Below are 24233 nucleotides of genomic sequence, written 5' to 3'. Positions count from 1 at the left end.
GTATCTGCTGTGTGCTTACACTTCGCGTTGAACTTTACACACTTGCTCCATTTCCATTCCCTGCTGTTTGTTTTTCTTCCGCTATGCAAAATGTCTGGAGACAAACACGATACACACGTTGCAGAGAGATGGTTTGATCTTTCGCAGATTAGTGCCACCTGACAAACACGGGATTATTTGTTATCTGTGTTGCAGGAACCGCTGCTGACCCTGGTCAGAAGAGGCACGCTGCTCCCTGCGCTGGGGGGGCTGCAGCACCCCTCCTGCCAAGCTGATGGATTGCGGCCCCGATTCTGTGAGCGGATCGAAATGACCCCGTGAAAAGCCTGCGGAGAGGCAACTCCAAGGTAAACCCTAATCAAAGCCTGTACGTGTAATGTGCAACCAGAGCAAATGGCTTAATTATTTTAAATTATTTTAAAATGGTGTGGTTAGTTTTCCCATTCTCTCCTCCAAAGACTGACTCAGTCCGAGTTTAGTTATAACCCCGTTTTAAACCTGTCTGAGGATGAACGTTTCCTCTTAAATGAAGCTTGCACGGTATGCCATAAACTCCTTTTTTTTTTTCTTTCCTTTTTTTTTTTAAATGGGTGTTTGCACTAAGCCTTGCTAAACAAGTTAGAGAGATGATTAACTCGTCTGAAATGATGGAGGAAGGTCTCATCCCGGTTGTGTGTGCTTTCTTCAGCACATCTAGAGCTGCTGCAACTCCTTGTCATTTGCTAGCAGGGCTTGCAAATAGGGCTGAAGAGGAGGCTGCACAGCCCCGTTTGCAAGAAGCAAAGAGAAGCAGTTAGAGAAAGGGCTGGAATTTGTACGCATTCACTGAAAAAGGAACTATTTTTTTTCTTTAATGAGTAAGGAGTTATCCCCAGGCTGGCTTCCACAGAAGTGAGATGCAGCTCCCACTGTGTCAAAGGAGGAAACCCAAAGTTCATTAGCAGTTTTCTAGAAAATATTGTTTTAGTAGGAGTGGTACTCACCCCCACGCATGGCAGGGCGACTTGCAAGTCTCTTTCAGTTTGTAAGGCCCCAAGGAGTTCCTTGTGTGGGTCACACTCGACCATGTGTTGAAAGCAACCGCCAAGTTTTGGTCTTGGGAGCCCTGCCTGGTAAACCCTGTTCTCCGTCCTCATGTGCCAGACCGCACGCACAGCCCCCACGTCTACACCCGTCATCCCATTTCCAGAAGAGCACAGGGCGGCTCCAGGCTGGCTGTCCCTCTTGTTCCTTTCGTGCCACGGATGATGCCAAATGGTAAGAAACAGTTTTTAGGTTCATGATGTTGCCTCTTACACTAGTGCAAGAGCCTACAGAGAACTTTGCCCAGTCTAACAAAGGCTCAGTCTTGAAACCGATTAGGCAGCTGGATGCTTTTCCGTGCTTTTAAAAATTGTTTTAAATTGAAAAGTATTTCTCTAAGCACTTTAAAATAATGATAATAAAAACCTGCAGTCCATCATTTGCAAAGTTGCTGCTGCCTTATGTTTTAAAACTGGTTTAGAAACTTCAGCGCTCTTAACTGCATGACCTCGTCACCCCAGAACAACACCAGAGAATGAGCTTTTGTACCTGAGCATTTTGTACTAAATCATTCACCAACCACTTTTTTTGTCCTACCCTGCTAGGTTTCTGAAATAGCAATAGCCCACTCTATTACATAAAGTTTAAGCTAATAATTCTACTAGCTACAATGACAACAATAATTTTTCCTCTCCTAGTTAAAAGCAGCCTTTAGGACATGAAGCTGGGCACAAGTAGTTTCACAAAAAAGGTATTTTATTATTCTTAGCAATATTCACCTTGAAGGAATATGAGGAAAGCATACACTTTTTACAGACAATATATAAACATGTTGTACATAATTAACAATAACTTAGTTCACTAATCCAAAAATAAGCAAAATAAAAAAATTAAAATAAAAACAGAAAATACTGCAGATTTTTTTTATGCTGATACAAGTACAAAATAATTTAAATCTCAACTGCCGTTGTCTATGCTGCAGTGACTGACAATATATTGCACTTTGTCAACTGTATCAGTAATCCCTGTCTTCCACCCACATCCCTTCCCCACCCCCCCTGCCCAAATCCTACAGAAATTTGAGTCGGGTACAAATAACGTACAACTGTACCATTGTAAAAGGTAAAAAGTAAAAAGGATCCAAATTTTTACCTCAGTAGATTAAAAAGCCTTATGATTTTTCCTAACAGATTTTGTTTCCTGTTTATTTCCACTTCTATACAAAGTGCACCTATATGCCTATGCAGACCAGAAAAAAGGACGAAAGCAGGGTTTTCCAGGTCTGCTTGGTTCTTAAATTCATTATCAAACATTTGAATTATGTGTTTAGAAAAAAAAAAAAACCAAAACATACATCCATTTTTATTTGTTTTGTTGTTTGTTTTCTTTAAAGCAGGACTTTTGCAGTAAAGGTACAATTGGCTTGATCCAAAAAAAAAACAAAACAAAACAAAACCCAACAACAAAAAAGTTAAAAGTTAAAAAATAAAAATAAAAAAGCTTGTCACAGAGTTAAGCTTACGTGGTTTACATTATCAAACCCCTCTGCTCATTGGGGCATTTTCATCAGAAGTATAGCTAAATATGTACATTGTATGTTATACTGGAGCTTGTGTTCACGAGAGGCATCAGATCATTACAATCAATAGAATACACTTCACATTGGCAATAGCTTTGTTTTCGGTCATTTACGTACAACGTGGTTTAATAATGGGAGGTTTAATTTTTTTTTTTAATTTTTTTTTTTCTTTTCTTATAAAATGCACTACGGAAAACACGACGTTCCCCTTAGAACGGTGCTTTCCCTCGTCTCATCAGCTGTCGCTGCGTCTGGGATTTGACGGATGTGTGAAGCTCAAACTGATTGTCTCTCTCTTTCCCCTCTCCAGTGATCTCAACCTCATTTCTGCCCTTCCTCCCTGTGAAGTCCACCGGGGCCTGGATGCCTGAGACAGCACACGCGCTGGCTGGCTGCGTGTGGACATGGTGGCCACACTGCCGTAAGTTTACCCAAGCAGCTAATCTGCATTTTTAAGCAACAGCTGCCGACACAACAGAACAAAATGCTTCAACCTCTGAAGTCTGGGAGTTGGATGTTTTTATGCCCGGCGATGCTTTTTGCTGTGCTGCAAGCTAGCTGCGACAGTTTCGTAAATGCCTGTATTTTACCCCTTGCTAGTGCAGGACTGCCTTCCCAAAAGTATCTCCCCAACATTTTGTCTGACATAGCTATCTGTTTTGAGGAACAATGGGGTAGCCGGGAGGGGGGCCGTTTTTTTTTTTTTTAAATTAATTTTTCACGTTAAGGAAAAGAATTAAGAAATTGTGTCAAAAATAATCACCATCTTGGGCACACTGAAATCCTGTACTACGGCTGCAACTTTGCTTACCCTTTCTTTTCCCCCTTGCTAGCAGATATTTTGATATGGAAGATAGATGGAGCTAATCCAGGGGGGCTGCTGAATATTGTCCCTCCCCCCCCTTAGTTATGAAGGCAGCTTTTCTTACAGGGTAGCCATTGCAAACAACAGCACAAAAACATGCAGTCAGAGGGGTTGAGGCTTTTTGTGGAAAACAAGAACAAAATAAATATGACTTTTTGTCTGATTTCATTTTAAAAATTAAGTTTTTATAAAGATGTCTTTTTTTTTTTTTTCCCCTCCCCAAAGTCCACGATAGAAATCCAGCATGTGTGGCTTCCAGTGAGCCGATTCCATCCTGGGAGGCTGCTTATATCTCTTTACAATATTCACAGTAATAACAAAGAGAAAAAGGAAAGCCAGTTCCAGCCTCTTCCTTCTGCTTCTGCCATCTTTTTCTTTCTGCTGGACCACTGAATATCAAACAGGTGAGTTCTTCTTTTTCCTTATACCTGAGGGGGCAAAGTGCATTACAGGCACCACTACGCGTTTCTGCAGAAGACCCATCATTTGCAAGGTTTTAAGTCCAGCATTAAGAGTTAAACGACATGGGAGCAAAGATCCCCTTTTGCCATCCCTACATTCTCTTCTTGGCAGAACATTTTCTTACTTGGTGTCATCTTAGGCAAAGCCCCATGTTCTTAATCTCTGGGTGGGTCTCTTGGTCATCAGATTTTATCCCATGGCTGTAACCATGCTGGATGGGTGTGGATGTCCAAATGAGATGCTGGAAGATGGGTGGATGGGGGTGGGTGTTGGTAGGATGTGTCCAGAGTGGCTGAAAGGTGGCAAATGCCCCATGGGAGCCATGTGGCTAGCAAGGGCAGCAGCGCTGAAAGGAGACGACTTCTCTTGCATGCACTTGGACAGTTCCTCAAAACACTCAGAGCCTTTCTTGCTTTTCTTTGATTTGTTGGACATTTTCCTATTTCTGGTCTGAATTCCTTCCTTTTTCATGGTCAGAGGCCTGTTCACCTGCAAGAAATGAGAAAATCAGGCTCATGCAGACAAAATGACCTTATTGTGCAAAAATGAAAATATTTGGACAGCCCCCGTGTATTTTTCCTGGATGTAGACCTTTTTCTGGCCAAAAAAAAAAAAAGGTGTTTCTCTCTGCAGAACTTGTTTATGTTGATGTGTTTAATAAAACCACAAACACAAAACACAAAAAACCCTAGACATGAAAAACAAATTGAACCGAATTTGGCATCTGATGACTCTCTTTCCCGTCCTTTCAGTCCTCATTCATTTCCTAATAGGAAAGATCAAACTAGGAGGCTCATGGTGACCCAAATTCAGTCCTAAGACATGAACAATCTTGTACCAATAACCTCTGTTACTTATGGTTTAAATAACTTTCTAACATGACAAGCGATTCCTGCTTGAAATTAATTTCTTAAAAAAATATATATAATAAGACAAAGCTTTAGATATAATGGTAGGGGTTTTGGTGGTGCATCGTTGTGGGTTTTTTTGTTTTAAATCAAAATGAACAGGCCCCGCCGAGATTAATTTCTGCACGGAGCCCATTCCGAATGGCCCCTGTGTTTCTGGAGGGAGACGGCACACAAAACACGCTTAGTTAAAACCAAGTGTTGTAACTCTATTTTGCCTGATTTGCCCAAGCGTTAGAAGCCAAGCTAATACATTGTAATGTCACTGAACTTAGCATCACTATGCCGACAAAGAATGGCTGTCACTTCCCAGGGGAACCTTAGAGACGGGGGGGAAGGAATAAAACAACAACCAAAACCCTGAAACCTATAAAAGCCTAGTGTACACCATGCAGTTAAGACATCAATCCCAGCTAGGCAAGCAGCGACACATGAGATGAGCAAATACTCACATTGTGCAATTTATAGTAGAGTCCGCAGGCATTACAAACTGGGTCCCCGTTTGCATTACGTCGCCATAAGGTCGTGGTGGTGGTCTGACAGTTGGCACAACAAGTCCCTGCTCTCCTAGCCGCTGACTAACCAAAAGAAAAAGAAAATTAAAAATGTGTCAGCAGGAGGAGGGAGATCATGAGAAAGGTCAAGTTAGGCTCAATATTTAGGTCGGGCAGGATTAATAACAAAACTGTACACAGCATCAGGTCTGAAGGAAGGCTCCTGGCAGTTTTGTATTCTGTGGCGTTGGGTTTTTGTTTAAAAAATGCAAGTATTCTCCTTTGCAGACTGCAGCTTCCAGCCTTGTGGCACCGTGTGTGGAGGGGAAGTAAGGAGGGAAGCAATACATCTCTAACTCTCCAAAGACAAAAATTTTAGGAGGGGGACATGGTGTTTGACTTGTTCAAGGTTCCCTTTTACAGGATTCTAGAATGCGTCACAAAAAATGTATTTTTTTTCATTTTTCACTTTTCTTTTTTTTTTTTCAGTGACCAATTTAGTGAGTGCCAATGTTGGGACTGGGTTTCAAAAGAGGTAATGATCTTAAAGAATGTGATTTTTTTTACCCCTACTCTGTCCCTTTAAAGATGGCTACAAAAGAAAACCAACCGCATTACTTAACTGGGTGCAGTATTTATCAGAGCCATCACTGAAAATTCAGTTTCCATTTACAAGTGAAAGGGAGAAAACAAAACCGGCTCCAACTTTCTTTAAATATTTAGCAAACCAAATTTCATGCCTTGCAGCAATGATTCTGCTGACCCGTCTGCCGCCTCTGTCCCTACTCACAGTTCCTTGGCTGACAAGCCCTCAAACAACTGTCTTGAAAAAAAAAATAGAAAAGGATCTTTTTAAACCATATTGTTCTGCTGAAACCAAGGTGGGGGGCAGTAAAATACCCCAACCGTTCACCCACCTCCCAGAACAAGAACAGGAAAAGCAGAACAGCAGGTAACCAGTAATTTCTGGATGGGCCCTTCTCTGGCAGACCCCATAATATAATACACTCCTTGTGCAAGCACGGTATTGTTGAAAGTATTGTGGACAAGCTAACTGCACCCCGTATTTGGGGAAAGAATTTCTCATTAGAAAGCTTCAGCCCTGCCTCTGGAAATGGTCAAAATACGATCTATTTTGCACGATCAGATTAATGCAGAGGACTCATTTTTTTCCCCCTTAAATTAGCACAGTTTTACTTTCTAACGCTGATCAATTGTACTGAATTTCCCCGGGGCCTTACTCTCGGGGTATTTTTGCAATTAGCCATGAGAACCATCGGGTGAAGCAGCAGCAGCGAGGCTCACATTAAGCGCTGGGCACCCCAGCGAGGCGACAGCGGAGTCCCGGAGCAGCGGGGTTCCCAAAAGAGCCTGGTGCGCTTCCCTGCCAGCCGGCCCCACTGGGAGCTGGCACGGCTTTCTCAAAGCCCAGACTGACCCAGCTCACAAGTGGGGAGCACCAGGTTCTGTTTGCACTTGCCGCTGATTTACGCCGTGGCCCTGTAACTTTCCCAAAGCTGATGGACGACGGTTCAGCAGCTTAGAGCAAGAATCGGGCCCTCTGAGACTCATATATTTCAGTCCCTTACTCGCTTGCGAGAACAGGCCACAGGCAGAAAGAAGGGGTACCCCCTACTGCAAGTACACTCATGCAACCCAAACACAATTAATGCCAGACCTCCAAACACTGACATTATTAATATGATCGCTTTGCTATTGCATGTGAGATGAACAAATTCCCAAAGATGGCCATCTCCTCTCCCCTGCAAACAAGCAAACTACAGTGGAAAAAAGGGGCAATAAACAAAGCTGTAAATCAATTTAAAAAACAACAACAACCACCATTAAAACAACTAAACGAAAAGAAAACCCCTCCAGTTCCCCCCAGATCCCTCACAGGGAGCTAAGTATAACAGTCTCCCAACGCTGGGGAAGGTGGAGACCTCTGTTTGCATATTTGAGATGGCTTACTGATATTCACCCGTGCTGCTTAACTCCACGGCCTGTCCCATTCAGGCTGCAAAGCACTTGAGCCTGAGAGACGATAATGTTACACTGTTGTCTTAACATTTTTCTATATGTCAGTCACTTTAGAAGGCAAGTCATTAAGAAGCTTGCATAGTTGAAATTCTGACTCCGGACAGAAATCTTCTGTATCCCATCCCAGTGTTAGAGCAGTAATGCCAATTTTTCTGCTCTCTGCTGGTCTCCAGACCTCATTTAAATGTGCCCACGAATAGCTAAGAGTCTTAGGCACCATAAATCACAAAGCTCCAAAAAAAATATATTTATTATTCTTAGCATTTTACACATTATTTGTGGAATAGAGTGTATTAGAAATTTCAAAACAGCAAGCATGACTGGCAAGGCTTGCCTATAGAAACTCTCTAAAGCTTTTAGAGTCAGGAAACAGATACACAAAGTTTCCTTATCTTTAACGTACAGATATCCGGATAGGAAACTACTACCAGGAGCTTAGAAAGGACATTTTTTTTAAATCACTCAAATGAAAATACAAAGTATAGGTGACTCCATGGAAAAATAATCGGATTTTTTTTTAAACAGTAGGGGATTGTCTGGGGAGGGAACCAATATTAATATTGCCAGAGAATATAAGAGTGAAAATTACTTCATGGCTTTTATACAAATAATTATTAAGTAGGGAGCAGTAGCTTTGACTCATCTGATTTGTTTTGCTTTTTTAGAGCTGGAACTTTTTTTTTAGTCCACAGTGGAGGACATTCACGCTCATAACCCTTTCGCTCCCAGTACGCTCCCAAAACGTCCCAAGAGGCCAAATAAATGAGGAATTAAATTAAAAGCTGTCATCCGAGGATAAACGGGGAGATGGATACGCGATACCCCACATGCATTTGGCACGGCAGGGAGGCTCGGGACGGAGGCACGCTCGCCAGGCTGCGGCGGCAGGGATGCCCCAGCCGGGGCAGCGTGCGGGGGATCTGCCCCGAGGCACGGCAGTGACCTCGGCCTGACTGAGCCCCATCCGCGCAGGGGCTGAGCAGCACTGAGACACGTTTGCCTTGTGCCTGCGTGTGGTCCCTTAGCCCGATTTATCCCCAAACCCAGGAAAGATAGAGATACCTACCAGCCTCCGTTTAGGTTTAATGAGAGGTCGGTTTTGACCGTTCATTTTGTGGTAGAGCCCGCAGGCGTTACACAGGTAATGCCCGGTGCCGTCTCTTCTCCAGAGAGGGGTAGCAGTTGCTCCACAGTTCACACACTCTCTGCCTTCTAAATGGAAACACGAAGAAACCGGATTTCTTTCTTTAAAAACAAATTCACAAAAGCTTTTTGCATTGTCCTTTAGGCATTTTCCACAAGTCAAAACAGTGTGTTAATTCAAGCACAATCAGACAGCAGTGACATCTACAGCACATGCAGCAAGGACCTCAGCGTTTCGAGAACGCCCAGACTCCGGTAAGTATTTTATGTCACGAGCAGAAATAGGCAGCTCATGCTCTGCACAAGGTGAGAAAGAATGACACTCTTATTGTGTCAGATGGAAGTTATCGTTTCAGTAATGAGAACTCCCTTAATCTGCAGCGGGCACCGCTCCCCTCCCATATCTATTGCACGGCAATGGTTAGATTGCATGTTCCCCTGCCATGAATACGCGCACACGTGTACACAAACACACACCTGCAAGTTCACAAGATGTAAAAAAAAAAAAAGAAAGAAAAGAAAAAGGTTAAAAAAAAATCAAAGAAAGGGGTTTTCTAAAATTAAATCTAAGCAAAAGGAGCTCCTTTTCTGTGCTTTCTGTTTTTGTTGCAAGCACTACTGGGTAAGAAAGTAAAGCCGAGCAGACTGGGAATAGATACACAATGCCAAAGGCTCAGTTATGATTTTTGTGCTAAAGGCAGAAAGCCGCTGTTAATGCTGATCTTTAAAAGAAAGTTCAGTTTCAGCAAGCACTCTGGAAATTACTGTAAAAAAGAAGCTGTGAGTTCTTTTCTGTTCCTGTGACTTTACAACAATGCAGTTTGGATTTGGTAGGGAACAGTTTACCATATTACTGCTTTATTAGTAGTTTTAGTAGCACAACAACATGGGAAACAGCATTGTAGAATGGCTCTATTAAACCCAGCATGCAACTCCTAGATATGTTTCTGCCTCAGAAAGCCCTCTGCTAAAAGTTCATTTGCCTCCAATGGTTCGAAGGCAGGTCTGCTTAATATAGAAATCTCTCTTAATATAGTTTATGCAAATCCTAAAGTATTTAACTGGAAAGGAAATTCTCTTTTTGCTAATAACTGAAGCAGGCCACGTTGAGTTCAACAGGGTTGTGTCTCCTTTAATCTAGGGAGTGGGTGGCTTTTAAACAACACAGTCTACAGTGAAAAATGAGGGGAGCTCTGCGGCGCTGCATTTGTAGCTTTTGTCCCTCCTAGGGCAGGAAGCTGCAGGAGTCGTTGTGTCGTGAGTCTTAGTTTTCCTACAAAAACACTGAGTGGTCACGAACTTTCCCCAGTTCCTTGCACAGGGGGCTCCCTTACAAAAAAAAAAAAAAAAGGCACGCACACAAAAAGCTCCCCTAACACCCCCATTTAATAAAGTCATCGGCAACTGCCGGATGAAAATAAAAAAGCTGCTTGAGATCCCTTTATCTTCAGAGACCTAGGTCATGAATTTGCTTCCAAAATCAGGAGGCTCAGGCTGCTAATTGCCTTTACTTACTAGTCTCTACACTACTAAAAAATACATACGCATAATGGTAAATAATGGAATGCATGTAAATAATGGGAGAGTGTGTTTTTCCTCTCAGAGTAGCCATTTGAAATAGATCTGATGAGACTGTAAAATACCCGATGTTTTTGTTGCAAAACTCATAAGAGATCACATTTCTAAATGAGTCTGCTTTAAAAATAAATGCATGTGGTCTACTCATAAGCCGATATATGCAATGATATGTAAGAATTCACACACCGACACATATAGCCACTTATTTTTAAAGGGCTGTCTCAATTCAGTACCAATACACATTCTTTCATTTCCTTCTGTTGCTGAGGATGTTAAACCGGGAAGGTTAGTGGACTTAAGACAAATTTCCTTAATTCATCTGTCTAGTTGTACAACTAATGTGATTTCAAAGTGGGATCAGGATTTCATCCATCACCTAATTTTCTAATTTAGAACTGCACTCTTAGGTAGAAATGCAAGAAAGGGTTGTGAGTGTGGGAAAGGTCTGCAGTCAGTTATTAGGAAGCAGAGAGATGTCTGGTTCAGGAAAAAAGGAGGATTTTCTGGACTTAGGCTGGCGTAAGTTAGCGATGACTGGACACCTTCGTCTTTTGCACTGGTATGTAAACTATATTTGAACTTTTGTTCCTGTAAATTGTGAAGGAAATAAGGCCCTCCGCGATCTGAAACGGACCGGCCGAGTAAGTTTCGCTTTCATCCTGCACTGGGGCCTTCTTTCGTATTAACGAAGAGACGTGAAAATTATTTATTGCAGGAGAAATATCTATGGGCAGAAAGTCCCCACGTGGAATTTGGGGGGGGGGGGGGGGGGAGTTAACCGCTTTGGGAGGGCAGGATCAGGCCTGAGCCCCTCGGGGGGCTGCAGCCTGTCAGGGGCTGCTTTTACATTTTTTCCTTGTATAAATCCCTCTTTGTACGATTCAGGCTGCCAGCTCACGCTGTGCCGGCTCCCGCGTCCCTCGGCCCCATCTGAGCGCCCTGAGGCCAGCAGCCACTACGAAGACGATGGCACCCTGGTACAACCCCTATTTCCTAGTTTAAAAACCCAGAAAAGCGGGACCGAGCAGTCACCTGCCCTCCTGTCCCAAAGAGGGCTGACGAAAACACCCGGCCCTGCAGCTGCCTGCGACTTCAACCCCAAAGAGCAAGCAAAGCCACCCCCAACATGCACTCCTGCACCCGGCAGAGTGGCCCTAACCTCGCTCCTTCCCCCCCCAGGTCTAGAGCCAACGTGTGGCGGGGCAGGCCGCGGGAGGCAACACTTACCCGAGCAGGATCTGGCCTTGCTTCGCGGCTTGGGGGTGAAGCTGGATGCGGGGCCCCCCAGGAAGCTGCCCGGGTGGAAGAGGCTGCTGCTGTAGTCGTGGGCAGCCGGCACGTAGGAGGGGTAGGTGGGGATGGGGTGGTGGGTGGAGGGCTGGGCCCCCATGCTGGTGAGGCTGCTTCTGAGCGGGCTGGCGCTCTCCATTTTCATCCCTTCCGACAGCGACACTTGGTACTTGATGCTGTCTTTGTCCTCCTGCCGGGCCCCAGCGGAGGATGAAGGGGAGGCAGCGCTGGTGGAGTTGGGGTCCGGGGACACTTCCTTGGGAGGGGTTGGGGGGAAGCCGAAGAGGTGGGAGCCGGAGTGCGAGGCCGGGGTGAGCGAAGACACGGAGGCGGTGCTTGATGTGCTGCTGCCGGGGTACACCGAGATGGCCCCGGGCGCTCCAGCTGCCGAGGGGTGCAGGGGTGTCTTGGTGAAGGGGTTGACGGTCCAGGGGTTGTGGTGGTGGGCAGACAGTGCCGCCTTGCTGCTGTCCAGCCAGGGGATCCCGGGGCTGTGGATAAGATGAGGCCGGCACATTTGACTCCCAGTCAGGCGGGCTGTAGGAACACAAGAGCGTTGGGGATCAGCGTGGGGCAGCTCAGCCCGGAGCGGCTCCGGGAAATCTCCCGGCTCCCGGCCCGGGGAGCTCCCCGGTCTGCGGGCAGCCAGAGGGGAACCGGGCATGGGGAGAGATTTCACAACCCGGGGAAGAGCAGCCAGCCTGGTGCAACAGCCCCTTCTCCCAGACCCCTCCGAGGGGGACACCGGACAGCCCAGGGAAGCTCGGTGAGAAAGAGGGCAGCAGCACAAGGGGCAGGAGTAAGGCACCCCCTCTCCTCCCGCCCCACCCTGGCAATAATTAGCAAACCCCCTTCTGCTCTGTCTTCCGAACTGCTGCAGCGCTCTCTCTTCGGCTCCTAAAACCACCCCCGATTAAAATCCATCGCCGATTCAAATTGGTTTGTATTTTGCATCCGGGAAGTAGCCGTGTCTGCGAAGTTTTACCCTGTGCGCGCACTATTTCCCCTTCCTCTCTCACCCTCCCCTACTTTCCCTCCCCTCCGCCAATGCTTGGTCATCGCTGGGGTTAAAATCCACCCGTGCCTCCCTTTCTATCCTGTTTTCTTCGAGCTCTTTTCCCCCTGGCCCCGACGCACCAGAGCGGCCCCCGGGTGAAACTCCTCGCCTCCACGTAGGACATCCGCCGGCCCGCACGGAAGAGCCCGGGGGGCGCAGGCAGAGGAGGGTGGGGAAGGGGCTGGGGTGCAGAGGAGGGCGGCGAGGGCTCATTTACCGTGTGCCTGGCTGTAGGAGACCCTGGCCCGGGCATGGGCAGAATTGGCGTAGTAGGGGTTGCCCTGGGAGTCCAGGTGGTTGAAGAAGACGTCGACTTCATCCGGAGGTAGGAGCTGCGCTGGTTCCATGTAGTTGTGAGCCAGTCCGGGGTGATGGCTCTCGGGGTGCTGCCCGTTGAGCACGGCGTGGTGGGTCATCCAGCGAGGCTGGTCTGTGGCCACCTCCATGGCCTCGGGCCTCCCCTCCCAGCCACCCCCGAGACCGGGAGCGAGCAGCGCTCGGGGCAGGGGGCTGCTGCCCGCGGGTGGCTTTTGGAGCTACCGGTGGCTCTTAGGAGGTGGGGATGGCTTTTCTGGAAAGAAGGCCGTCGGGGGGCTGGAGCGTGCCCTCGGAGGGATGGGGGGAGACCCCCGGAGGCGGCGTGTCCCTCTGGCAGCGGACAGGTCGAGGAGGCAGGTCCGGGGACAGCACCTGTAGGGAGACACAGCTGGGTGAGCGGCTCGCCGGCCCCGAGGTGCACTGCTGGTCCCGGCGGTAAAAGGATGGGGAGGGGGAAGCGGAGCCCCTCCTCCCTCCCCAAAATATCCTCTCCCCCCCCCCCAAGTCCTCGCCTTGCGCCCTCCCTTCCCATTGCCCCGCAAAATAAACACAGATCCCATTTCAAACTTTACCAAGAAAAAAACGGGAAAAAAAAAGCAAAAAATCTTCCTTTTTTTTTTCCTCCTTTTCCCCCCGCTCTCGCTACAAACGTCAACAGGAGTTTTTCCAGCTGGCTTCAAAAGGGGAGGGGGGGGGGGAAGGAAGAAGGGCAGATCTAACACGGCGCAGTTCTAGCAAGAACTTCGCCTGACACAAAAGGAAAATTGGAGGGGGAGAGAAAGAGAAACGGGAGCGGGGCGGGGGGGGGGGGGGGAAAGGGTGTTTAGAGAAAGCAGCGAGCGCGCCCTGGCAGCGGCGCGGCGGCCCCCCCGCGCCCCACACTTACCCGGTGCGGGAGGCAGGGTGCCCCCGCGGGGTGGGCGCCGCCGGCTGCCTGCCTGGTGGGATGCGAGTGCGGCGGAGAGGGGAGGAAAAAAAAAAGGGGGGGAGAGAAGAAGAGAGGGAGCCGGAGAGCAGAGTTGGGGGGGGGCTCGGGAGGAGGAGGGGGGGAGCAGGGCGAGCGCGGGAGGAGGAGAGGAGGCTGGCTGGAGGGTGTTACTCAGATGGCAAAGCCGCTGCTCTGGCCGGCTCGGTCCCATCCCCGCGCATCCTATATGAGCGCTGGCGCCAGCTGGCCGCGGCGCCGCAGACGGGCCGGGGCGCGCAGGGCCGGCGGCCGGGCCAGCCAATCCCGCCGCCCCACACCGCCCCCAACCGCACCCCCGGCCCCAAAAGGAGCCGGCCCGGAGGGGGGGGAGAAGGGGGAGCGAGGCGCAGACCCCCCCCTCTCCCTCCTCCTCCTCCTTCTCTTCTTCTCCCCCCCCTGCCCCCGCCCGTAGCATCCTCGCCCGGCAGCGCCGTGGGGGTTTTCCCCGCCCGGGCGCTGCACGCCCCTATAGGGCGGGGAAGGTGAAATTGGGGGGGTCCCGGAGGGGTGTGCGGGGTTGGGGGGGGGGGGGTTGGGGGATGGAGTGCGGGAAGGGCTCGGGGGAGCGGGGGGTGGCTCCGTCGGGGGCTGCCCCGGAGCGGAGCCGCAGGGATGCCCGGGGCTGGGGATGGAGAGGGGGGGGGGATGAAATCGGCACCGAGGGGACAAACGCGCCCCAGCCCCCCCGCGGGACAAACCCCGGCGCGCTCGTTGTCATCCCGTCCCTTGGAAAGAACCGTCGGAATCGGCAAAAAAAATAAAAAAAAAATAAAAAAAAAAAAATAAACGCCAGGCTCCGCGCCGACCCGGGGGAGCCTCCTCGGGCCCGGGCAGCGGGGTCACTGCGGTGCCCCCCCCCCCCCGGGCCAGATCGTGCCCCCCCTGCCCGGCCTGCGGGGCTCGGGGCCGGCAGGAGGCTGCTGCAGCAAGCACCGGGCCCGGCGAGCCGAGCCGGGCCGTGCCGGGCCGGGCCGGGCCACGAGCAGGGCGCCCGGCAGCCGCAGCATCTCCCGATGGTTTTATTTTCCTCTCCCCCTCGCTTCTTTTTTTCTGTATTTTTTTATTTTCTGGTAGTGGTTTTGTTATTCGCAGTGGCTGGCAGGCTTTTCAGCGGGCAGGGAGCAGCGCAGCCCGGCTCAGCGCGAGTTTGCTGCGGAGTTTGGGGCTGCAGCACCCGGCGGGGCTCGGGCTCTGCTTCGGCCCCATGAACCCGTCCGCTTTGGGGGCAGAAAGGGGAAAAAAAATAATAAAAAAAAAGAAATCCACCAACAAATAAAAAAAAGGGAAAGTCACAAGCGAACCCCCGCAGCGCCATGGGTGCTGCTGCAGGTCCTGTTTCCCGGGGGCTCCCCTCCCGTTCCTCAAACCTCTGCTTTTTGGGGAAAACGGGAGCGTTCGCTGCAGCCCCCAAAACCTCCGAGCCGGGGCGGGGGGGTGCAGCAGGGCCAGGACCCCCCCGTTTTGCGGAGGGGGGCGGCTGGGAGCACAGCCCCTGCCCGACGGGGCGGCCGGGCCGGGAGCCGCTCGGTGCCGGCCGGGCGGTGCCGGGCCCCGCGGGGGGTGCCCGGGGGGGGGCTCCTAGGGCCGACCCCCCCCCGGCATGGGGGCAGCGCTGGGGTCGGGGGCTGGGAGCCGCAGCCGGCCTCCCCCCGGCCCGGCCGCCCCAGTCACTACGACGCCGGGGCTCTGACGTCACCCGCCGCTGCCAAATTCGCCAGGAAATGAACTTTTTTTGTGTGTTTTTTAAATAATAATAATAATAATGATGATGACGGTAATAATAATAATAAACTCCCGTTCCTCGCTGCGGAGCACGTCTGGCCGGAGAGACGCGGGGCTCCCTCCCGTACCGCTGCCCCCCCCTGCACTCGCCGTGTCCCCCCCCCGGGGACCCCCAGGGCAGCCCGGCGGGGTGGGGGGTGCGGGATGCTGGGGAAGGGGGACCCGGCATGCCCCCCCCACACACCCCGCACCCTTCCCTCCGCGGGTGTCCCGCACCCCACACCGGGGTCACCTCGGGGGGGGGACACGGCGGAGCCCCTCGGCCCCTCCTGCCGCCGGGGGGGGGGGTCGCAAGCGGCGGGCGGGCGGCGGCTCCTCCGCCGGCTGCAGGGCACGGAGGGGGCGGCGGAGCCGGCTTGTCCCGGGCCGGGCTGGTTGGCCCGGGAAGGGCCGGGATAGGCGACGGGAGCTGGGCCGGGCTCGGGGGGAGAGGGGCCGGGGAGGGCGAGTGCCCCCCGCGCTGCTCAGCTGCGGAGCGCGCTCGGGGCGCCTTAGGCCGGAGGTGCCAGGGAGGAAAGGGAAACAAAGCGAGGAAAAAAAAAAAAAAAGTTAAAAGGCAGAGCGAGAAGCAAGCGAGCTTTCTAAAAATCCGGCTTCTCCTTCCACGTCCGAAGCGATTCGCTTTCCACACGCAAAAAGCAACCCACCAAAAAGCAGCCGAGTATTTCCCCCAAACGGATTCTTTCTTTCTGTCTCCTTTCTTTTTTTTCTTTTATTTGTTTATTTTTAAAGAGGGGTGAGTATAAAATAAACCCAGGTAGGTCCCGCGGCTCCCTGCTCTGACCGCAGCCGGGCCGAGCCGTGCCCGCCGCCCCCGGCCCGGGCCACCGAGTATCTCCCGGGCAGCTGCTCCCTTATTAATTCCTGGGGATGTTTTAATTATAATTACTGCCCGGCTGCCAACAGCACGGGGCCGCGGTTCTTTTTTTTTTTCTCTTTTTTTTCTTTTTTTTTTTGGGGGGGGGGGGGAAGGTGGGGGGGGTTAGGGGGTGGGCTGTTTGTTTTAGGCAGGTGATAAAATCGCAGTTAACGAGCTGATAATTCGTTCGTGTTTGTTTTAAAAGACAAATTGTAAAGATTAATCAGGCGGCTTGATTTATGGCGAGGCAGACCCCGGAGCTGCCCGGCAAGGGCTCCCTGAAGCCCCCGGCTCGGGTTACCCGGGGGCCGGCAGGAGAAGCAAAAACAAAAGGGGCGAGCGGGCAGCGCCGGCTCCGGCTCCGGGCCCCCCCCGCCTCGGTCCCCGGCCGCCCGGGGGGGTCCGGCCGCCCCCGAGCTGCTGGCACCGCGGCCGGCGCCTCTCGTCGTGCTCCCGAGCCCCTTTGCAAACCCACTGACCCCTCCGGCAGGGAGAAACGATTCCTGCCGAAGGAGCGGTTCAATTCCCGCAGCTCAGCCCGGAGTTCGCCTCCCGAGATTTGCTTTTACTTAAATTTATGCATTTTATATTTTCTTTTTTTTTTTTTTTTATTTTTCCCCCCCCGCCGTATTCCATCCCCGCTGCAGGCGAGCGGCGGTGCCCGGCGCTGAGCTGGGCTGGGGCTTTTAATTGAATTAATTCCCCCGCCGGGAGCAGCAGCAAGCCCAGCAGCTTAGCTCCGCTCCGCAGCCCGCTCCACACGGCTGCTCGGGCGGCTCTCGGGCAATTTGCTGCAGCCCCCCCGGGAGCGGGGCCCCGCAGCCGGGACGAGCCCGGGGGTGCCCCCACCACTTTCAACCCCCCCCCCCGCCGCTCCTTTTTTTTTTTTCTTTTTTCCTTTTTTTGATTCCTGTCCGAGGGGCTCAGTTTTATTAACTTTATTTTGTTATCGTCGTTGCTTTTTTTTTTTAATAAGAGATTTCCCACATCTGGCAGCACAACTGGTTATTTTGATTTGATTGACAAGTGATGTCATATCGCGGGGGGGGGACGACAGCATGTTTTAGCAGCACTTAGTAGCGCCTTGTGATGGAGTTGACACCTATGCCCGGGCAGACGCGAAGGCAGAAAACAAATATCCCCAGCCGTACACCCACGCTATTTATTTACACGCCCGGAGCGGGGTTTGTTTCTTTTTCCTTTTTTTCCTTTTTTTTTTTTTTTCTTTTTTCCCTGACCCTGGGAGCTCGGATCAAGGGAAAAAAAAAAAAAAGTGTACCTGAGCCGACGGGGCTGGGGCCGGCAGGATGGGAGCCGGAGGCGCTCCCCTCCATCAGCCCCTTGCCGGGGAGCCCCCGGCAGCCCCCCCGGAGCCCCCACTCCCCCCTGCCCCCCCGTTTAACGCACCCCAAGGGGACGAGACCTCCCGGGGCGACCGCGCATCCCCTCCCCAACCCCTCCGCCGCCTTTCCCCGAAGCGCAACCCCCCGGCGGCCGCAAGCGGGGAGGGAAGGAAAAAAAAAAAAAAAAAAGATAAAAACCTAATCCAAATAACCCCCAACCTTAGCGAAAAGGAAGGAAAAGAGGCAGAGAAGCGCTCGGCCCCGGGGCCGGGCCGCGGTACTCACGGCAGCCTGGTGCCGCCGGTGCCGGCGGGCGGTGTGCGAGCCCCGGGGCGGGCCGGGGAAGGCGGCTGCCCCCGGCGGGGAGGGGGCTGGCAGGGCCGCCAGTGGGCGTAGCGCCGACCCCCCCGCCCGCCGGGGGCAGGTAGAGGAGCAGCCAGCCGGGGGCCGGCTCCCACCGCCCGCCTCCCCCAGGTACGAGCCCCCCCGGGCGGCCGGGAGCCCCGCACGGCCCGGCTGCAGCCCCCCCCCCCCCGTGGGGCCCCGGCTTTATTTCCTTGGGGTTGTTTTATTTTTTGCTGGGGAGGGCAACTTCTTGCCTTCTGCCTATTTTTAATTATTATTATTTCTCCGGGTTTTTTTCTCCCTCTGGTCTCGTCTCCGCGTTGCTTTCCCCCCCGCCCCAGCCCGCCCACCCCCGTCCTGCGTTAGCAGCACATATTATGGCTGCTGATAGGGGTAGAAAACGACACTGGTACCTCCTAGCCACAGGACCCTATTTAGGCTGCATTAAAAAAAAAAAAAAAAAAAGTCGTTCTCAGGGAATAAATCACGGAATACCTTTTTTTTCTTTTTTTTTTTTTTCTTTGGTAAATCGTCTAAAAGCCTCCTCGCTCTCCCCCACCCGCAGAAAATTTGTCCCCAGAAAATTGCCCCCCAGCGTGGGAGCCCCCGGTGCCACCCTGCGTCCCGGTGCCACCCCTCCTTCACCTCCTTCACCTGCGCTTTGTCCGCAAGCCGCCCGGTGCCCCCCGCACGCTGGCGCAGCCCCCCCGGCTACCACAAAGCCGAGAAAAAGCCCCAGGTTCGCCACGACACCGTGGTTTTTTTTTTTCTTTTTTTCAAGTTCCCAAAGAAAAACTCGTGCGGGAGGTTTGCGCACGCACGCGTTTGTCCAGAGGAAGGTATAAATCTGATTTTCAGGCGCTGCCACGGAAGATTTCGTTCGCGGGAGCTCGCTGCACTTTGTATTTTTTTTTTTTTTTAAAGGTTATTTCGGGCGCAGCTGTTTCAGGAGCGGGGAAAGAGGCCGGGCCCGCAGGTTACGGTTGGTTCTCCGCAGGCAAAACTTGGCTGGGGCGCGGGCTCGGCTCGCACCGGGCACCGGCACCGCCCGCGGCTGCCCCCCGCCGCCCCCGGCCGCCTTTCCCCGGGGCTTGAACCAGGCCGGGGTTTTTACACTTCCGACAGTTTATTATAAAAAAAAAAAAAAGGCAAAAAAAAAAAAAGCCTTTAATTAATAAAGATGCTCTCGGGAGAAACAATCCCCGAGACCAAAACCCGCACCCCTCTTATTGAAATCGCTTTTCTTATTGAAATTGCCTCAAATCCAGGCAGGCTCCGCTCCTGGTGGATTTTTTTTTTTTTCTCTTTGCCTTCCAGCTTCTGCACCCCAAAGCAAAAGGAGGATAAAGAGGGGAACTTTGCACATACAAAAAAAAAAAAAAAAAAAAAGCGAGAGAGAGAGAGGGCGGTGGAGGAGCCAGCGGAGAGGAGCGGCCGGGTCCCCGATGTGGCTGGGTAGTTTTAAATCATGCAAAGCCCCGTAAAGCTGCCGCACGGGACTGGGACGGGAGGACTCCCCGGCAGGCAGGTGCAGGGGAAGAGCGGCCGGGCCCTGCCGAGCCGCGGCTTTCGAGAGCAGAACAAACCCTCCCTCTTTTTTTTTTTTTTTTTTAAATTTTTTTTTTTATACCCAAATCTGCCAACAATAGGAGCGAGGAGATAGGATGTGGCTGCGGGGAGGGGGCTTTGCACACCCTTTCTCCGGGATGCGTCTGCCCGGGCCGCCCTGGGTGAAATGCAACTTTCAAAGATGGAGATTTAAATAATTATCCTGATGACAATGAGGGGGGAAAAGAATTAAAAAAAAAAAAAAAAAAAAAGCGACACCAAGGACGGCGGCCCGGTGGCCCCGCTCTCCGCAGGGTGCCGGTGCGCCCCGGCGAAGCCCCCGCGGCTCCGCCGTGCCTGGAACCGGCCCCGCGGGAGGGGGCTGCCGGGGGGGTGCAGGGCTATTTTTTTACGGGGGGGGGGGATGTCTTTTTTCGTTCTTTACAAAACCCCACCACTTTGTCCCCGGTGCCGGGGGGGGAAACCGCCCGGAGCGCTGCGCTCCGGCGGCGGGACCCCGGTGCCCCCCGCCCGCCCCCGGGGCCGCGCAGAGTCGCGCAGCCGCATCCCCTTACCTTGCCTTTCTCCCGTCCGGGGTTTTTCTTTCAGTTTTCCGCCCGGTGCCTGGAAAGCCCCTGCTCTCCCCTTCCGAGGGCTGGGGAGGGGGCGCCGGCCGCGGGGAGCCTCCCCCGTCTGCCCGCTCCGGTGGCGCGGCCGTGCCCCGGCGGTGGGAGCGCGCAGCCCTGCGGAGGGGCTGCCCGAGGTGCGCTCTGCTTAAAACTGGCAGCAGTTTTCGAGCTGAGCCCTTTTTTTTTTTCCCTCTCTCTCTCTTCTCCCTCCTTCCCCCCTTCCCTTCCTCCCTCCCTCCCTCTCTTTTCCTCTCTCCCTTCTTTCCCTCCCCTTCTCTCTCTCCCTCTCCTGCATTCAAGGATGGCACAGCGAGCCACTGTGTATTTATGTACATAATAAGGCAGCTCGTCCCCTCCACTTCATTTGCATCATTACAATATCGGTACAAGCACATCACATTGTCTGTTGCTTGCACCTTTTGTTACGGTTGCTGTCACAGTCTACGCGACTTGACTTTCATATTTTAAATGAATTGATATTACACCAACAGCACGCTCACATCCCAGGCGCTGGGAAGCCGGGCTCCGGCACGCCGGGCGCCGCAGCCCCGAGCCGCTCGCTTCTGCCTCCGGATCCCAGGGAAGGTGGGGTGGGGGGAGCCGCTTTGTACTATCAATTATGGCTATAAAATATTACTATTCGTATTAATTTAGTTTCCACTCCTTGGTGACGGGGGTGATTTTTTTTTTTTGTATTGGCCAGCCTGTTTTTTATTTTTTTGTATAACCTCGTGTCTCTTCTCCCCGCTCTCCCTTCCCAAACTCAGTCTTTCGTGCTATGCACCTGCACCTAAGAGAGGCAGCGGGGGAGCTGGAAGAGGCACAAGCAGATACCACACGACGGAGTCAATTTATAGGTGGAAAAGAAACGGTAAAAACACACATTTCTCAGCCCACCAAGGCGACTCAGCCAAAACGAATGGGATGGGAAACGTTTGCTCGCCCCAGCCCCGTCTTGGCATTCCTCACCTGCTGTGCCTTTTCCTCCCGCTGCCCGTGTGTGTGTGTGTGTGTGTGTGCGGGGCCGGGGCGGGGGGGGGTCCCCTCGCCGAGCCCCCGGAGGCTGGATGGGGTCGCGGGCGCCGGGGTCGCGCCGCGGGGGTCGCGCGGCGGGGGGCAGCGGGGGCAGCGGCGGGGCGCTGCGGGGCGCGGCGCGATTCTCCGGGAGGGGGCGGCGAGCCCCCCGCCCCGGGGCTGCGGGCAAACCGTCTTAATGCCGAGACAAAAGGCCGGACCGTCCGGCGGGGGCCCTGCGGGAGCGGGGGAACGAAATACGGTTCGGGAAGGGAAGGAGAAAAAGTTTCGCGGGAGAGGAATTATCATCATAATGGAGGTAAAAATGTGAGCAGGGGAGGGGTGGGGGGAATCCTATTCTGCTGGCATTTTCTGTCTGTCTTTGTGATATGGTTCGGGGGAAAAAGGGTCCTTGATATGCGGCAGATAATTCTTATCAGCCCCACGCAGCCCATTTCTAAAGTAAGTGTTTTAATTACTCCTCCTGTATTACCCTTCATCCTCTGAGAGGAGATACATCCCCAGATTTATGCAGGGGAAAAATACAAAAGAATGTGCTATTAAAATATACACATATATACAGATCCCCTTCTTTTTTTCCCTTGCGCCCAGGAAGAGGGAGACGGTGCCGCCAGCCGCGTCCTGGGATCGCCCCGCACGGAACGACTCCAAAACGAGGGAGCATCGCCCAGGCGGAAAAACTACGGGAAAAACGGTGTTTCGAAGCCTGCAGATTTCCCCCGGAGCGGGGACAGAGGGGGTGTCCGAGTAGGGGCTCGGGGCGGAGGAGGGGGGAGAGACCCGCGGAGGAGCCGGGCTGCGCAGCCCAGGCTCTTGGCGCTGCTGTCCCGGGTTGTCCCGGGTTGTCCCGGGGCCGGGGCCACCCCCGAGTGCCACCGGCGGCACTGGGGGCAGGAGGAGGGGTGCTGTTTCCCCCTCATGCCCGCTGGAAGAGAAGGCTGTTTTCCTCTGCTGTTTAGCTTCTGTGCTAAAGATGTCATCTGAAAGTCTGGGAGGAAGGGGGGACCGCGCTCAGCTCTCTTCCACGGTAACAACCATATTCTGCAGAGTAAAAATATGACAGACAGCAAGGAAGGCGCTTTTTTTTCCTTAAAAAAAAAAAAAAAAAGGAAAAAAAAAAGAAAGAAAGAAAAAAAAAGAACCAACCTTTTCAATATTTATTCAACAAAAAAAGAGAGGGAGAAAATTTAAAAAAGAGAAGAAGCAGCACCAGCAGCAGGGAGAATATAGGCTCAGCAACTCTCCAGGTTCGCTTCCTTATTATTACTATCCAGGGGTAATTTTTCATCTCTGCTAGCTAATCTTTGTTCCTTGTGAAGATAATGAATAGCCCAATCCTTATCTCCTGGGCTCCTGGAGGCTGCTGGAGAATGGGGTTGAACAGGGTTGAAAATTGGTTCCAAAGTGCTGCTGAATAAATGGTGTTCCTTATCTCTCGCTTCCAGATTATCGGAACCCTTTCAAAACTCACACAACAAATACAGCCACCACATCTAATGCATCATTTACCAGAGCAGATCTCCGCGTTTGATCGGCAGATAGGCAAAATCTATGTGTTCCTTGCTTTGCTTAGTATGCACGGACGCCGGGCTGCGGTGCGTGCGGGGTGCCCCCGCCGGGCCTGGGACACCCCCGGGGCTCTCGGCACACGCAGCCCTGCGCTGGGGCGAGGAGAGTGTCCCCAGCCCGTCCCCGAGCCGGGGGAGCGGCGTGGGATGGCCAAAACCTCCTTGCAAGGTGCCGCTCTGCGATATTTGGCTTTGCTGGGCGCGGAGGGAGCGGAGCGGGGCAGGACCCCAAAGTGGGGAGCCCCCCCCCAGCCGCGGGCATCCTGAGCCTGGGGAGCGAGCGGTGAGCATGGGCGAGAAAAGAAACCCCCCCCAAAAAGGGAGTCCTTCTCCCTCCTGGAGTCACCACGAAGTCTGCTCAGGGCAGCATCAGCCTTGTTTCTTTCTGGCTTTGTTTTTCTTTTTTTTTCTTCCCTTTCTGTTTCCCTTTTCTTCTTCTTCCATTTTTTTTTCCAGATTTTCTTGTTTCTTCCCTCTCTTTTTTATTTTTATTTTTTAATTTTATTTTTATTTTTGCAGATACCAACATAAAAACCACCGCCTCGCAGCCCGCCCATGCAGCTCCTGGCTCCGGGGCAGGTGATTCTGAGCCGGGGATAGACGTCCCCGCAGCTCCTTCTTTCCCTGGCAGCCTCTAACCGGTGCCCAGTCACCGAACAAGGCAGCATTTTATTTTGCACACCCCTGTGTCCCCAACACCGCCCCGTTAGGAACTGGATGTCCCCGGTGTCCCAGTCCCTTTGCCTGTCTGGCAAGGGCAGAGGGGTGCCTGGCTTCTGCGGTGGGTGAGGAGGGCTCGTCTGACCCCTTCCTTCTCCTGGAAAAGGAGAGAAACTTTCATGGGAAGTTGCAGGCGAGCAGCAGCCCCATCCAGCCCCTGCCCGTGCTCAAGAGTTTTGCAAATGTTCAACTTGTACTAATTTTTTTATGGCTGTATTCACAGTTGTTCCCCATAAAAAATGGACCTGTGTTAGTTTATTAATAACCTAAACATTACGTATTAAAGACCTATGAGTGACACAAGATGACAAAAAGCTGTATTTTTCCAATATACACAAGCACACATTTAATAACCTTCTATTGCATCTCAGCTAGGCCTTCTCTCTGATGGTTCCCATGGCAACTGAGATAAAAAAGCAGCCATTTTCCATATCTCTATGAAAGTCTATTATATTGCAGGATTAGTTCATCTTCTGCTAAGGTCAAACACAAAGTCATACAACCTGAAATATTTAGAATCCATGTACATTCATTTTTTTATATGCCCTTTCATTTTCCACAAAAGACTGGGCTCCTCTGAGGTTTTATTCCCCAGAAAACGCTAAGCAAAGCAATAAAAAAATCATGATTAGCAGCTGATGAAAAGTTCAATTGTTTTTTTTTTTTTTTTAAAAAAAAAG

At 52.0% G+C, this 24233-nt stretch overlaps 3 protein-coding genes across 14 annotated transcripts in view; 2 read left to right on the top strand and 1 right to left on the bottom strand.

The window, feature by feature from the left end:
• LOC310880091 (uncharacterized protein) overlaps positions 1-2480 on the top strand; it is a 155981-nt gene extending 153501 nt beyond the window's left edge. The window contains exon 36 of the mRNA XM_083795398.1: positions 196-2480. The gene's annotated coding sequence lies outside the window, so the exon portion shown is untranslated. The remainder of the gene's footprint in view (positions 1-195) is intronic.
• On the bottom strand, positions 1762-20378 carry GATA2 (GATA binding protein 2). 9 transcript variants are annotated; one of them, XM_083795388.1, is made up of 6 exons: positions 20177-20378; positions 12657-13129; positions 11320-11919; positions 8438-8583; positions 5290-5415; positions 1762-4418 (listed from the first exon to the last, which is right to left on the bottom strand). In XM_083795388.1, the coding sequence occupies exons 2-6, from the start codon at positions 12883-12885 to the stop codon at positions 4119-4121; spliced, it is 1401 nt and encodes a 466-aa protein (XP_083651514.1). In that variant the 5' UTR covers positions 12886-13129; positions 20177-20378; the 3' UTR covers positions 1762-4118. The 9 variants fall into 9 exon arrangements, with proteins under 9 accessions (XP_083651514.1, XP_083651510.1, XP_083651511.1 ...); XM_083795384.1 differs by having other exon boundaries at positions 8438-8616; positions 20177-20332; XM_083795385.1 differs by lacking the exon at positions 20177-20378 and adding an exon at positions 17994-18106 and having other exon boundaries at positions 8438-8616.
• Positions 12635-24179, top strand: LOC310880088 (uncharacterized protein). Of its 4 annotated transcripts, none has more exons than XR_014571369.1 (3): positions 12636-12764; positions 20998-21101; positions 21857-24179. XR_014571369.1 is itself a non-coding variant. In XM_083795394.1 (3 exons), the coding sequence occupies exons 1-3, from the start codon at positions 15674-15676 to the stop codon at positions 22222-22224; spliced, it is 1041 nt and encodes a 346-aa protein (XP_083651520.1). In that variant the 5' UTR covers positions 14250-15673; the 3' UTR covers positions 22225-24179. The 4 variants fall into 4 exon arrangements, 1 of the variants encoding a protein (XP_083651520.1); XM_083795394.1 differs by lacking the exon at positions 12636-12764 and adding an exon at positions 14250-16242; XR_014571370.1 differs by lacking the exon at positions 12636-12764 and adding an exon at positions 20508-20613.
• The last annotated feature ends 54 nt before the right edge of the window (positions 24180-24233 follow it).

Source organism: Anser anser (assembly GCF_964211835.1).
Source record: "Anser anser genome assembly, chromosome: 12".
Classification (NCBI taxonomy): Eukaryota; Metazoa; Chordata; class Aves; order Anseriformes; family Anatidae; genus Anser; species Anser anser.
This window is presented reverse-complemented; position numbering and strand designations above follow the sequence as displayed.